The sequence below is a fragment of the Mustela putorius genome, unplaced genomic scaffold (genome assembly GCF_011764305.1).
Source record: "Mustela putorius furo isolate JIRA1106 unplaced genomic scaffold, ASM1176430v1.1 tig00000129_pilon_pilon_pilon, whole genome shotgun sequence".
NCBI lineage: Eukaryota > Metazoa > Chordata > Mammalia > Carnivora > Mustelidae > Mustela > Mustela putorius.
In genome coordinates, this window is record NW_025421290.1 from 17,908,717 (window position 1) to 17,921,358 (window position 12,642).

Genomic DNA, 12,642 nt, shown 5'->3' on the forward strand with positions numbered 1-12,642 from the left:
AGAGGCTTTAACCCACTGAGCCACCCAGGCGCCCCAATATGTTATTTTTTAAAGGTAGAATTATAATACTTTGAAAGTCTGTTTTCATAGTATAAACATACATTATATTCAGTTAATGTCTTGGGCCTAAAATCTGAGACCAGCAACTTAGTTTTATGTTACATGCTCTTAGTTATATGACCTTGAGAAGTTTCTCTTGGGCAAAAAAAAACCAAAAAAAAAACTTACAGGACACTTGAAATTAAATATTTAGACAGTACCTTTATCCCTACTTTACAACATCATGAATTGTTTTCTTTCTTTTTTTTTTTAACTTTTTTTTAAAAAATTTATTTGAGAGGGAGACAGTGAGAGAGAACATGAGCGAGGAGAAGGTCAGAGAGAGAAGCAGACTCCCCGTTGAGCTGGGAGCCCGATGCGGGACTCGATCCTGGGACATTCGGGATTCCCAGATCATGACCTGAGCCGAAGGCAGTCGTCCAACCAACTGAGCCACCCAGGCGTCCCGTGAATTGTTTTTTTTTTTTTTTTAAGATTTTATTTATTTATTTGACAGAGAGAAATCACAAGTAGATGGAGAGGCAGGCAGAGAGAGAGAGGGAAGCAGGCTCCCTGCTGAGCAGAGAGCCCGATGCGGGACTTGATCCCAGGACCCTGAGATCATGACCTGAGTCGAAGGCAGCGGCTTAACCCACTGAGCCACCCAGGCGCCCCCATGAATTGTTTTCTTAAAGGGAAAATTATATTTCCATTTTAGATGATGAGATTCTGATGTCATCTAAACTAACTGGTAAAAAAATCTCAAGAAATGAATAGGTCACTTTTTAAATAAATAATGACTTAAAGCCATAAAAACCATCTTTTTTATTCCCTTTTTTGTTAGGGTCTGGTAACAATAGTATAAGATGGCCCCTTGAGAGCTACCAAAGTTTTCCTATAAATATTATGTCCCTCTAGCACAGGTAGAATAACTTGTCCTGTAACTTTTATGTAGATTACTGTTTTCAATTCTCATCTCTTACTTTCTTAGTTTTGTACATTAGACAACAATGGTGAAGTAGAAAAGATCTTTGGTTTTCTATTAGCATTTCTTCACTCACTGGGATAAACTGAAGAAGTTGACCGAAGTGTGATCTTCCGGACATTGGTGGTGAGGTAAATGGATTCGTTCTGAAGTCCTTGGTGTTTCTCAGGTCTTTATAGAGCATTAGCTTATAATTTCCCCTGTCCTCCTCACCCCAAGTTACATACATTGTGAGGTGAAAAACTCTTGGTGACTGAAATGTTTTTAACTCCTATTTCGAGTGAGTCATCTCATGTAATCAGTCAGTCCTGAGGCCACAGGTTCAAAGTCCCACTGCCAGTGTATATAGGTGGGCTTCCATACATCTGAACAGCAGTCCGCTGAGTGGAACATGAATCCAGCGGATGTTTTATACTACTCTAACCAGTGATTGTTTGTTACTAGGTAGTGGAGGGGGGCTGCCGAGAGGGGAAGCAGCCAGATGGCCATTGCCATCTTCTTAAAATTGATGGGAATATAGTTAATATTTACTGAGCATCTCTTAACTAAGCTGTGGGGATAACAAAGGCAAAATATATCAGGCATTCTCAATCATGCAGTGTTATCTAGCATTGCTGACATCAGTGTTGGAAAAAGACAAGGAAAGTCAGTTGGAAGAAATTCAAAGGATTTGAAAAGTGAAAGGCATAAATGTAAAAATATAATGGAATACTCATTGACACAAAGCAAGTTTCTTTGCTTTAAGCAACACTAATTTTGAGTACTTTAGGGTGGTGCTTTACACACATTACTCCTTTAAAAACCTCCTAACTCCTGATTTAGGTATCTTCATGAGATCAAAGTAGTCTTGCCCTGGGTAACACATCTAAGTTATGCAGCAGAACCAAGTTACGAAAACATTTCCCCACGCATCCTCCCCTAAACCTCCACCGACCCGACCCCTCCCCATCACCTATCTAATCCCAAAAACCAATTAAGTGGTTTACTTCACGGTGGGAAGGCCATGAAAAATCGACTTCTACAGAAATAACCCCCGGGCAGCTTCACTCTGCAGACGCCTACAGACCCCCGAGGTAGTCCAGGGGGACGGAACCCGGAGGGCCTGGGAGCGGGGAGGAGCGGTCTGCCGCCGCGGGGTGCGCAGCCCAGCCGTTCGCCAGCGCGCCCACCCGCCAGCCAGTGCTGTCCGCGGGCGGAAGCAGGCCCCCCTCCCCCCCTGCGGCAGCCCTGGGGCCGCGGTTGCCGGCGCTGGCCGGTTCCCTGGGAGACCATGTTTGCGGGGCTGGGAGCGGACAGGCATCCGGTGCCGGAGTTTTACTCCCGGAGAAGGCGGTGGGACCCGCCGACCGCTTCCCTGCCGGAGGTGAGTACGGCCTAGGTCGCTCTCACCCCCGAGGCCCGGGCACGCCTGCCCCGCCGTCCGGTCCCCGGCCCCTGGCTCCCGCGGCGGCTCCTTCTGCCGCCGCCCTGCCCTCAGCCCCCGAGGCGAGCGGCACTGCGATGGACGTGCCTAATTTGCCTACAAAACCGAGACGTAGAGAGGTGTAATCAGCCAAAGGTCAGACTGAGTTCTGGCTCCCTACCAAGGTATTTGGATGTTTATGAAAGTTCCGCCTCAGCACCTCGAATTGGTTGGCTGTAAAGTCCATAGCCCTCCCGCGCGGAAAGCCGGCCCGCCCCGGGTGGATCCCCGGCCTGCAGAGGCTGGCGGCTTGGTAGCTCCCACTGCGGAAAGGGTAAGCTTGTCCTTAGCCTACATCCCCTGGAGGGCGGGGTTGGTGTTAGAGCGCGCTCCTCTGCGGGCGAGTCGTATCTCCTCTTCCCCGCCGAGGCTCCCTGGGTGTCGGTTTATTGCGGGCTGAGACCCAGTTCATCAGAAAATCGCTCTGATGAGCCTTGGGCTACTAGTGCGGCCTAATTGAAATGTCCTTCCTTCTCTTCCTCCTTCTCTTCCATTTTTCTACTGAAACTAAAAAAAAGGATAAAATCCTGGCTTCAGGTAAACAAAAAAAAAAAAAAACTCCGCATTACGACACTTGAAGACTCTACATCCTTACTGAATAAAGTGCAACAAGTGGGAATTGTTAAACGTTCATTGTGACGTGTATGTGCTGTAAACTGAATTTTTAATATTTGCTGCAACATTTCATTTTATAGCAGTTGGGATTGCGACTGGGGATGTGGTACTGGAAAGATGAAACCAGAACTCTTGAATTCAGAAGGTAAATTTTATTAAAACTTTATTATAGCTTTTATAAAAATTACATGTGCTTGGGGTAAAAAAAGAACATCAAGCAATACACAGGAGTATAATGAGCAAAATAAAAATCTGCTGAAATCCCACCATCTAAAGAAAACCATTTTGGGGAGCAGCCTTCCAGGTACCACTTTCTGATAACATATATCAACTGCTTCCTATATACCCACTGTGCTAATCAGTTTGCCTACCTTTTGAAAAAGCTGTGTGTTCATCCACTTTTACAGATGAAGAAACTGAACTCAAAGAGGTAAACAATTTAAAGAAAACTAAGTGACTTGGCCAAATCACACAGCTCACAGGTGACTAAGATGATTAAAATCTAGGTCTGTTTAACTCAGAGTCCATATATATGTGTATATATGTATATATATATATATATATATATATATATTTTAAAGGCTTTAGATATTTGAGAGAGAGCACGAGCAGTGGGGGGGGGGGGCAGAGGGAGAGAGAGAAGTACACACTGTGCAGAGCAGGGAGCCCAACGGGCTCCATCCTAGTATCCTGGGATTACGACCATAGCTGAAGGCAAATGCTTAATGGGCTGAGCCATCCAGGTGTCCCAAGAGCCCACATTCTTAACTACTTTATAAAATTGCCTCTTGGAGTTACAGAAATACAGTTTTACATTAATGAGACTGTACTATACTTGCTGTGCAATAGACAGTCAATTCTCCAAGGGAAAATTATTAAATTAGAAAAAACTGATTTTAATCTCCATTGAGAAAATACTGACTCTATGAAAAAGTGAGTAACTTGGGATGTGTGGGTGGCTTAGTCGGTTGAGAGTCTGGTTATGAGAGTCTGGTTGAGAGTCAAGTTATGATCCTAGGGTCCTGGGATGGGGTCCTGTGATGGAGTCCCATATTGAGCCCCTGCATTGAGCCCTGCATTGGGCCCCCTGCTTATTAGAGAGCCTGTTTCTCTCTTTCTTCCTGGCTTGTGCTCTCTGTTGCTATCTCTGTCTCTCTCTCTCAAATAAATAAAATCTTTAAAAAATAAAAAAAAGTGCATAACTAAACAATACTAGCCACTGTCTGCTGTGTACCTAGCATGTGCCAGAAATTTGCATGTTTTGTGGTTCTTAAATAGCTGTGGAAAGTGAGAATTAATACCTCCATTTTATAGATGAAGAAACAAGGCTCAGGGAAATTAAGTGATCGACCCAAAGTCAGTCAGTAAGTACCAAAACTGACATTTTGAACCAGGTTTGTCTGATGCCAAAGCCCTTCCCACCATAGATACACTGTCTTCCTCCTATAGACCTTAAGCCCCTCAGTGGCAGGAACTGTCTTACTCATCTTTGTGTCACCAGGAGCTGTCTACAAAACAAAACTTTGCAGAGTACACCCTTGCTAGATGTTTACTGAATATTTCAAAAAACCAACTAGATTCAAGTAGAGGAAGGCCATAGGCAGGGGTCCACTTAAAAAACTAGTTGTGGGAGGATTACAGATAGCTATACAGGACAAAACCATGAGTCGAAATGAAGTCTTGTATTTGGAGGAACAGAGAGAAAGGTGCAGGACTAAGAAATATGTCAGCAGTGGAACTGACATGATTTTGGATAGAATTGATAAGATGTGAAGGGAGAGGAAGAGAAGAGGTGCTCATGCTGATTCCCAGTGTCCGGCTCGGGTGATTGGATGGCTGGGGTTGCCCTTCACCTAGTATACAGAATAACAGAACTGGTGATGTGTTTGAGGTTAACTGTGACGTGTTCCCAAATGGTCTCTTAGGCTGTTGGATAAATGGGGCTGGAGATCAGGAGAGGCTAAGCAGATGTACTTTATAGTTATATTATAAATGTAGTAATAATTGTCAAACAGTTTAAAGGCTAAGCATTGTGTTAGGGTCAAAATCAAAAGTTTATATTTCATAGAATACTTGTTTCAGTATTTCTGAGTAGTTTGTCATTTCCAAAGTGGTGATTCATTTCAGTTTTTTGTTTGCAGATGTGTCACAGAAAATTCTGTTGTGTAGCTCCTGAAAGGTCACATTCAGTGAATGTGAGATCAACAGTGAGAAAGACAGGAAGAGCTTTGGGATTAGACAGCCAAGATAATCACAAGAGTCAAAGTATAAGTTAAATATATGTTAAAATACCAGAAAATATGGATATAAATTATAAGTGCCAACATTTTCATTTCTCAGTCTTCATGTATATTTAAAGACTATCTCAATCCTCCCTCCCTCTCTTTTTTGTTTTTGTTTTTGAGAGAGAGAGAGGGAGAGAAAGCAGGCGTGTGTGGCGAGGGGGAGAGGGAGAATCTCAAGCAGGCTCCATGTCCAGCACAGTCCATGCAGGGCTCGATCTCACAATCCTGAGATCATGACCTGAGTCAAAATGAAGAGTTGGATGCTTAATCTACTAAGCCACCCAGGTGCCCCTCAAAATTCTCTCTTCTAATGGTGAAAGTTGGACCATGCTTTTTACTTTAAATAATACCATCACACATACGTACATAAATTCTTTAAAAATGGCTTGATTGGGGCACTTGGTTGGCTCTGCCACCTAAGGTAGAGCTCTACCATTAAGGTTCGCTTCAGCACTTGAATCTGTACGGTTAGAGCCTACGGTATTGGAAATGTATGGAGAAGACAATTGGATTTGCTGGATTTTTCTGGCCTGATAAAGTCTCAAACAATGGACTGCAGGGTTATCACACTCTTGGTACATTTAGCGTTCATTCCACAAACAATCATTGGTTCCCTGCATGAGACACGGGCCTCTGCCAGGCGCTTGCCCCAGGTCCTGTACTCGGAAGTTCATGGCAAGGGAGAGAGAGGCACACACACACCACGGGACAATGGGCGGGTTCTACCCTGGAAGCACAGGGAAGCGCAGCTGCGGAACCACTCAGGAGGGGTGAAGTGTGAGAGCAGGCAATAGCTGAAAAAGCTAGGATTTTGAAGAAATTCCAGGTCCAAGGACAGCACGTATAAAGGCAAGATGGAGACAGTGTTAGAAACTCGGAGGGGATTCTCTCAGTCAAGTGTGTTTGGTAGATCCTTCACGTCTAGGTTTTCACGGTCTTCCCCACTACTCCAGTTCATTGCTGTGTATATTTACATTGTTTTGTGTTTGCTGGGGTCAACTCCGGCGTCTGCAGCAATCAAGGCTCCCAAATGAATAATATATTTTATTCATGGCTTGATTGATTTCCACTAATTTTGGAGAATGTATGTGTGATGGTATTATTTAAAGTAAAAAGCATGGTCCAACTTTCACCATTAGAAGAGAGAATTTTGTAAATTAAATTAATTTGCAGTATTTTTCAAACTAATTTTCAGTGCTAATTTAATGATAACCCACCCCAAGTGTCACTGTTTCCTGTACAACCCTACCAATAAATTTATAGATTTTTAATTTCATACTGACTTTCTTACTCATAAAATACTCATTAGTTTCTTTTGGCTTATTACCAAATTATTCTTTAAAAATGGCTTGATTGGGGCACTTGGGTGGCTCAGTGGGTTGAGGCCTCTGCCTTCAGCTCGGGTCATGATCCTAGGGTCCTGGGATCAAGCCCCGCATCAGGCTCTCTTCTCCACAGGGAGCCTCTTCCTCCTCTCTCTCCACCTGCCTCTCTGATTACTTGTAATCTGTCTCTCTCTGTCAAATAAATAAATAAATAAAATCTTTAAAAAACCCTGTTTAAAAAAAAATGGCTTGATTGATTTCCACTAATTTTGGAGAATGTATGTGTGATGGTATTATTTAAAAGGTAGATTATATGACATGATGTTGAAAGGCCAGACACAAAAATGTAAATCTATAATTCCATTTATATAAAAGTTTAAAATAACAGGCAGAAAAGAACTATGATGATAGAGGTCAGAATAGTGGTTACCTTTGGGACATTATCAACTGGCAGGGGGTGGGGGAGGGTTTAGTGCTGGAAATGGATTATATTATTGATCTGGGGGGTGGTTACATGGATATGTACATAGTAAAAAATTCATCAAACTGGCCACTTAAGATTCATGTACTTCACTACATGTTAAATTATAGCGCAATTTTAAAAAGCAGAAAACTAAACCAAACCAAATAACATGCGAACTCCAGACTGTGGAGTACACAAAATGGGAGTCGTTAGGAAAGAGGGAAAAGAGTGCCATGAAGAGTGGGTGGGTGACAGCCCCTTTGTGGTGGAGCTGCTCTGTGTTTAAGCAGCTCAGCGTGGCAGGTCTCAGACTGTCAGAATTCCCTTGGGAGTCCTGCTGCTAAGGACAGTTACTAAGGAAGAGGAAAGCAGACCTTTGTATGTTTTAGAGCAGAATTAGTGTTTGGATTTGATGGAAATGCAGGTACTGATTCCCTTTTGGAGCCTAAGCATATTCCATCACAAATTAAAATGTGAGAGGACTTACGAGCAGAACATGCTCTTTTTTTTTTTTTTCTCCATAAACTCTGTTTCAGAGACTTATGCCACCCCAGTTGCTGGTGATGGTACAGGGCAGAGGCAGCGGAGATTGAGTGGAGACGGTGGTAGAGGCGGGAGCAGTGGAGGCACAGAGGGAAGGCCTGTTCAGTCACTGCACTCATACCTGGTTCTGTTTAGTTCGCTCCATGAACCTTGACTGAGCATACAGGATGGGTTTGCATCTGTGCTCTAGAAGCCTCTCCCACAGTAGCCCGGGAGGGGCATGATGAGAACCAGGGGGACAGGGGCGCCTGGGTGGCTCAGTGGGTTAAGCTGCTGCCTTTGGCTCAGGTCATGATCTCAGGGTCCTGGGGGGATCAGGCTCCCTGCTCAGCAGGGAGTCAGCTTCTACCTCTAAATCGCCCTGTGTGTGTGCTCTCTCTCTCTCTCAAATATATTAAAGGAAAATCTAAAAACAGAACCAAAAAACTAGAGAGTTAGACAAGCATCGATCCTGGGGGCATGGGACTAGGGCTCTGATGAAGACTGGCAGGAGAACAGGGTCTTTGACTCGACTGTTGTAGGGGTGCTCGGAGTTAAATCTGGCCTTGCTGAAGGAGGGAGTAGTTGGTGAGACTGGCTGTGAGAGGAGGGGACGAGGAAGCACAAATGTCGCAATCACTGGGTGATGAGATTGTCCCTTGAAATAAGGACAGCGGGGGGAGTCAGTAAGTTTGTGGAAGGGGTGAAAGATAACAAGTTGACTTTTGTAGATGTGCAGAATTTGAGGTGCCTGCCCATAGGACTCCCAGGTCAGTAGGAAGGAGTTTGGCCCTCATGAGAGAGGCCTGATTAGAATTAGAGTGTGGTATGAAATGACAAAGGTCAGAACCCTAGGAAATACGTACTTCTAAACATTTTGAAAAAACATTTAAAAGTCATACTACTTTATCAGAAAATACCAGTAAGAAAAAAAAAACAACTTTGCAGTTCCACCCCCAAAGTAACTGTTAACATATTAATATTTGATTCTATAGTCTCTAAATCTTCTATATATGTGTACACAAACACACACATGCTTTTAACTTACTGCATTCTGCATTTCTGTATCTTTTTTCTTACTGCAAAGTTGTACATATGTATTGAAAAGAAATACATAAATGTACAAAGTTGAAAGTGATTCCGGCATTGTTCTACCCCCCAAAACACCAGTGCATCAGTGTTAAGGGTTACCACCTTATTTTTATTTGTTCTCAACATACTGGTCACATTTATTTTATATCTTGTGACTTTTAATTCCAGTATCTAAAATCCTTGCAGGTCTGGTTTTTTGCTAGTTTTTTTTTTTTTAACAGCATTATTGAAGTTTTTAAAATAATTGTAAATATTTAAAACTTTTTATACTGGAAGATTTCAAGCATACACAAAAGTAGGAGAATGATATAATGAATTCCAGCATTCTCTTGACATAGCATCAACAGTCACCAAATTAAAGTCAACTTCATCCACACCCCATCTGCTCTACCCCTTGATTATTTTTAAGCAAATCCCAGACATCATATCGTTTCATTATAAATATCTCACTATGTACCTAAAAAAAAAAAAATACGTGCTCTCTTAAAAAAAAATTTACTGTTTACGTAATTACAAATATAAATGGTAATTTCTTTATAGCATCATATATTGAATTTGTACTCTGGTATCTGCTGTTGTCCAGTGTTTTATAAGTTTCTTCCAATCAGGATCCAGATAATTTCCATACATTGTAATTGGTTTGATATGTCTCTTAATCAAGTGTAAAGATCTTAAAGTTTTCAAGGGTATTTTCACGTGGCTCCCAGGAATAGTGGACAGTCAAAGAAAGAGGAGCTAGCAAAGAGGAAGAATAATTAGGAGAGTCAGAGAAAAAACCCTGAGACACATAGGCCTTTGAAAATAAGAGAATGGAGTGGGGAGTGTCGCAGTGTCACATGCTAAAGAGAGTTGAAGGTGAGGCAAATAGTAAAAACGGCTTTGGATGTAACAAGTTAGGATTGCTGGAGGCGATCTGGGTGAGAAGCCGTTGCAGGAAGCAAGTAAGGTAGAAATCAGGTTAACAGTAGTTTGAAGAGAACATCTGAGATAAATTCAAGAACCTAGCAAAAATAGAGTACTCTTACCAGTTGGTGAGAGTGGAGAGAGTAACTTGTGAAGAAGGAAAAAAAGAGATAGTAGCCTTTTGGGGATCCAGTTCTAAGGGAAGGGGATTTTTGTTGGTTTTGTTTTCAAGGTAGGAAAATCTCAAGCTTGTTTTGGAGAAAAAGAAGAGATGGAACGGAAGAGGAGGAGTGGGGAGTGGGGTCAAGAGCCCTGAAAAGATAGGAGCACCATGGCCCTGAGTGTGGTGGGAAGGAGGTAAAACAGACAGGAGGACTGGGGTGGTTGGAAGGCGACGGGGTGGGCTGGGTATCTGTGCTGCCCTTCTTACTGAGAATAAACCAGACTCTCCCAGGCTCCTGTTGGAAAGAGCCTGTTGGTAGCAGTGCTACGACCCTAACTCTTTCCCCTGAGATTGCTGCTCTCGCTAAGCCCCATTCATTCGTTACTGTCAACTACTGCTGCCACTGGGCTAGGGCCAAGGACTGCATTCAGCCAAGTACCTAGACCCAGTCCCCAGATGGGGCTATCTTCTGAAACCCCGGAGACGGGGGTACGGGGAAGGCTTCCCAGGGGAGGGGATATCCAAGCCAAGACTTGAAGGCAAAGAGAGATTTGGTTGGGGAGGAAGAGAGTGGATTCTATGTAGAAGGCCTAACACAGGTAAAGGCCCAGTCGTCAGAGGGCCTGGGGCATATTTGAAACTGCAGGTAGTTCAGGAGGTTGGATACAGGGTTCCAGGCAGGCATGAGTAGATTTAAACCAGGGTAAGATCATGAAAAGTCTTCCATGCCATGCTGAGGAATTTGATCTTCATTCAGAAGGCACAGGTGAGCCACTTGAAGTTTTTTTTTTTTTCTTCATTTAAAAACATTAAATTTTTTTTTTTTTTTTAAGATTTACTTTAGAGAGTGTGTGTGTGTGTGGGAGGGGCAGAAGGAGAGGGTGAGAGACTCTTAAGAAACTCCCTACTGAGGGGTGCCTGGGTGGCTAAGTGGGTTGGGCCTCTGTCTTTGGCTCAGGTCATGATCTCAGGGTTCTGGGATCAAGTCCCGCATCAGGCTCTTTGCTCAGCAGGGAGCCTGCTCCCCGCCCCCCCCCCCGCGCCACCCCCACCTGCCTGCTGCTCTGCCTACTTGTGATCTCTCTTTCTGTCAAATAAATAAATAAATAAAATCTTAAAAAAAAAAAAAAAAAGAAAGAAAAAGAAATTTCCCACTGAGTATGGAGCCTGACATGGGGCTTGATTCCAGGACCCTGAGATCATGGCCTGGGCCCAGTCAAGAATCAGATGCTTAACTGATTGAGCCACCCAGGTGCCCCACCTGGGTGGGCAGAGGGTTTTAAACAGAGAACTAAACTGGGTTTGGAACTGCATCTTAGAAAAAAAAGACTCTGGCTGCAGGTTGGAAGCTACTTTGGAGGGAAACAAAGCCAGAGGCAGGAAATAAGGTGAGAAGCAGTTGCAGACATTATGTTGACGGGTGATGGTAGGTAAAATCGAGAAGGTGGCAATGGGAAGAGCGGGAAGTAGACAAACTCAAGATGTATTTAAGGATTAGGTGTCAGTGGGCTGCAAGGGCCACAGGTGATAGAGAAATCAGGGATGACACCATTTTGCAGCTTGGCCACTGGTAGGTGCCCATTTGCTGAGAGGGAGGAGTAGGGAGTACAGGTTAAAGCGGAATGAATTCAGTGTTGGACATACTGAGTTTGAGGTGTCTGTAGGATGGCCAAGGGAAGGTGTCCAGTAGGCAGATGTATCATTTTATAAGTCTGCAGAAAGAATTGAACCTTCACTATAATGTTGTCAGTTACCGATGTTAGTGGAGTAAATGAAATCACTCAGAGAAAGTGAGAAGAGAAACCAGATGGAACCCTGAGAAAGGCTCTCATTTAGGAACATGTCCAGGAAAAGGAGCTTTAGAAGGAGACTAAAGAAAGAACAGTCAGCAGTGGGGGAGAAAATTTGAAGTGTTATGAATCCAAATAATTGGCTTTCACAAAGTAAAAGCTTGATCTCAAGGGCATTCAGTTTTTAACCTGTCAATTTCAGACCCTGGGAAACCTGTCTGGGATTTTAGTCTTCTCCACACGGGGGAGGCCCTCATTTACACCCACTAGCAAATGGGAGTTCGCAGTCTTGTAGGTGTTCCCAAGTTCAGAGAAGATGATCCCTTTCCTCTTCCTAACCTGCAGGTCTTGGCATCTTTCCTGAATGAGTGACCTTGGAACTCCTACCCTTCATAGAGGACCTAGCTCCCTGCATCACAGGCGGATCTTGCCGTACATTTGCAGATTATAGCCCCAGAGGGAGAACTGTATCAGAATGCAAGATACCCATAACCTCCACACAGGAAGGAACACACAATAATGGGTGGCAAAGGATCGTCATTCTTTCCTAATAGGCAATTAAGGAAGAGACTTTGAAGGGTAGTTTGAAGGAAAACCTGGGTTCAAATCCCAGGTCCCTCACTGACTAGGTTGTCAAGTTGCTTAGCCTTGCTGATGATCAGTTTTCTTATCCATGAAATGGAATAATAATGCTTTGTGAGGAGTAAATGAGGGTGTTGGATAATCCATCAGCACGCATGCGCAATTCTTATTTGTTAAAGAGGGAATATCTTTCTTCAAAGGCCACCTCTGGGTTGGCTCATGAGGCAGGCTTCCCCCTGACACAGTGTCAGCTGTCCTACCCTTTCTTGTTTTAAGAAAAGCCCCATCCTCACAGCTGGGAGAGAACCAGCAGCCCTCCTGAGTCTTTGCCAAGGTCGTTGACTCCCCTAAGGATACCGTTCAGGAAACTACTGCCAGAAGTCCCGAACTCCTCTTGTCTTTCCTCATGGTCTGAG

At 43.6% G+C, this 12,642-nt stretch overlaps 1 protein-coding gene across 9 annotated transcripts in view; it reads left to right on the forward strand.

Annotated features, from left to right (window-relative positions):
• The first annotated feature begins 2,054 nt into the window (after nt 1-2,054).
• Nucleotides 2,055-12,642, forward strand: part of PPP1R36 (protein phosphatase 1 regulatory subunit 36) — a 31,426-nt gene continuing 20,838 nt past the window's right edge. For 2 of the 9 annotated variants that reach the window (XM_045070412.1, XM_045070401.1), the window contains exons 1-3: nt 2,319-2,387; nt 3,182-3,246; nt 9,924-10,048. Coding sequence is in view for 8 of the 9 variants with exons in the window: in XM_045070401.1 (XP_044926336.1) it covers nt 10,023-10,048 (26 nt within the window). In the remaining variant the exon portion in view is untranslated. Of the gene's footprint in view, nt 2,388-2,611; nt 2,761-3,181; nt 3,247-9,923; nt 10,049-12,642 lie in introns of those variants that run through there. The other 7 variants (XM_045070416.1, XM_045070395.1, XM_045070414.1 and 4 more) reach the window with 7 other exon arrangements.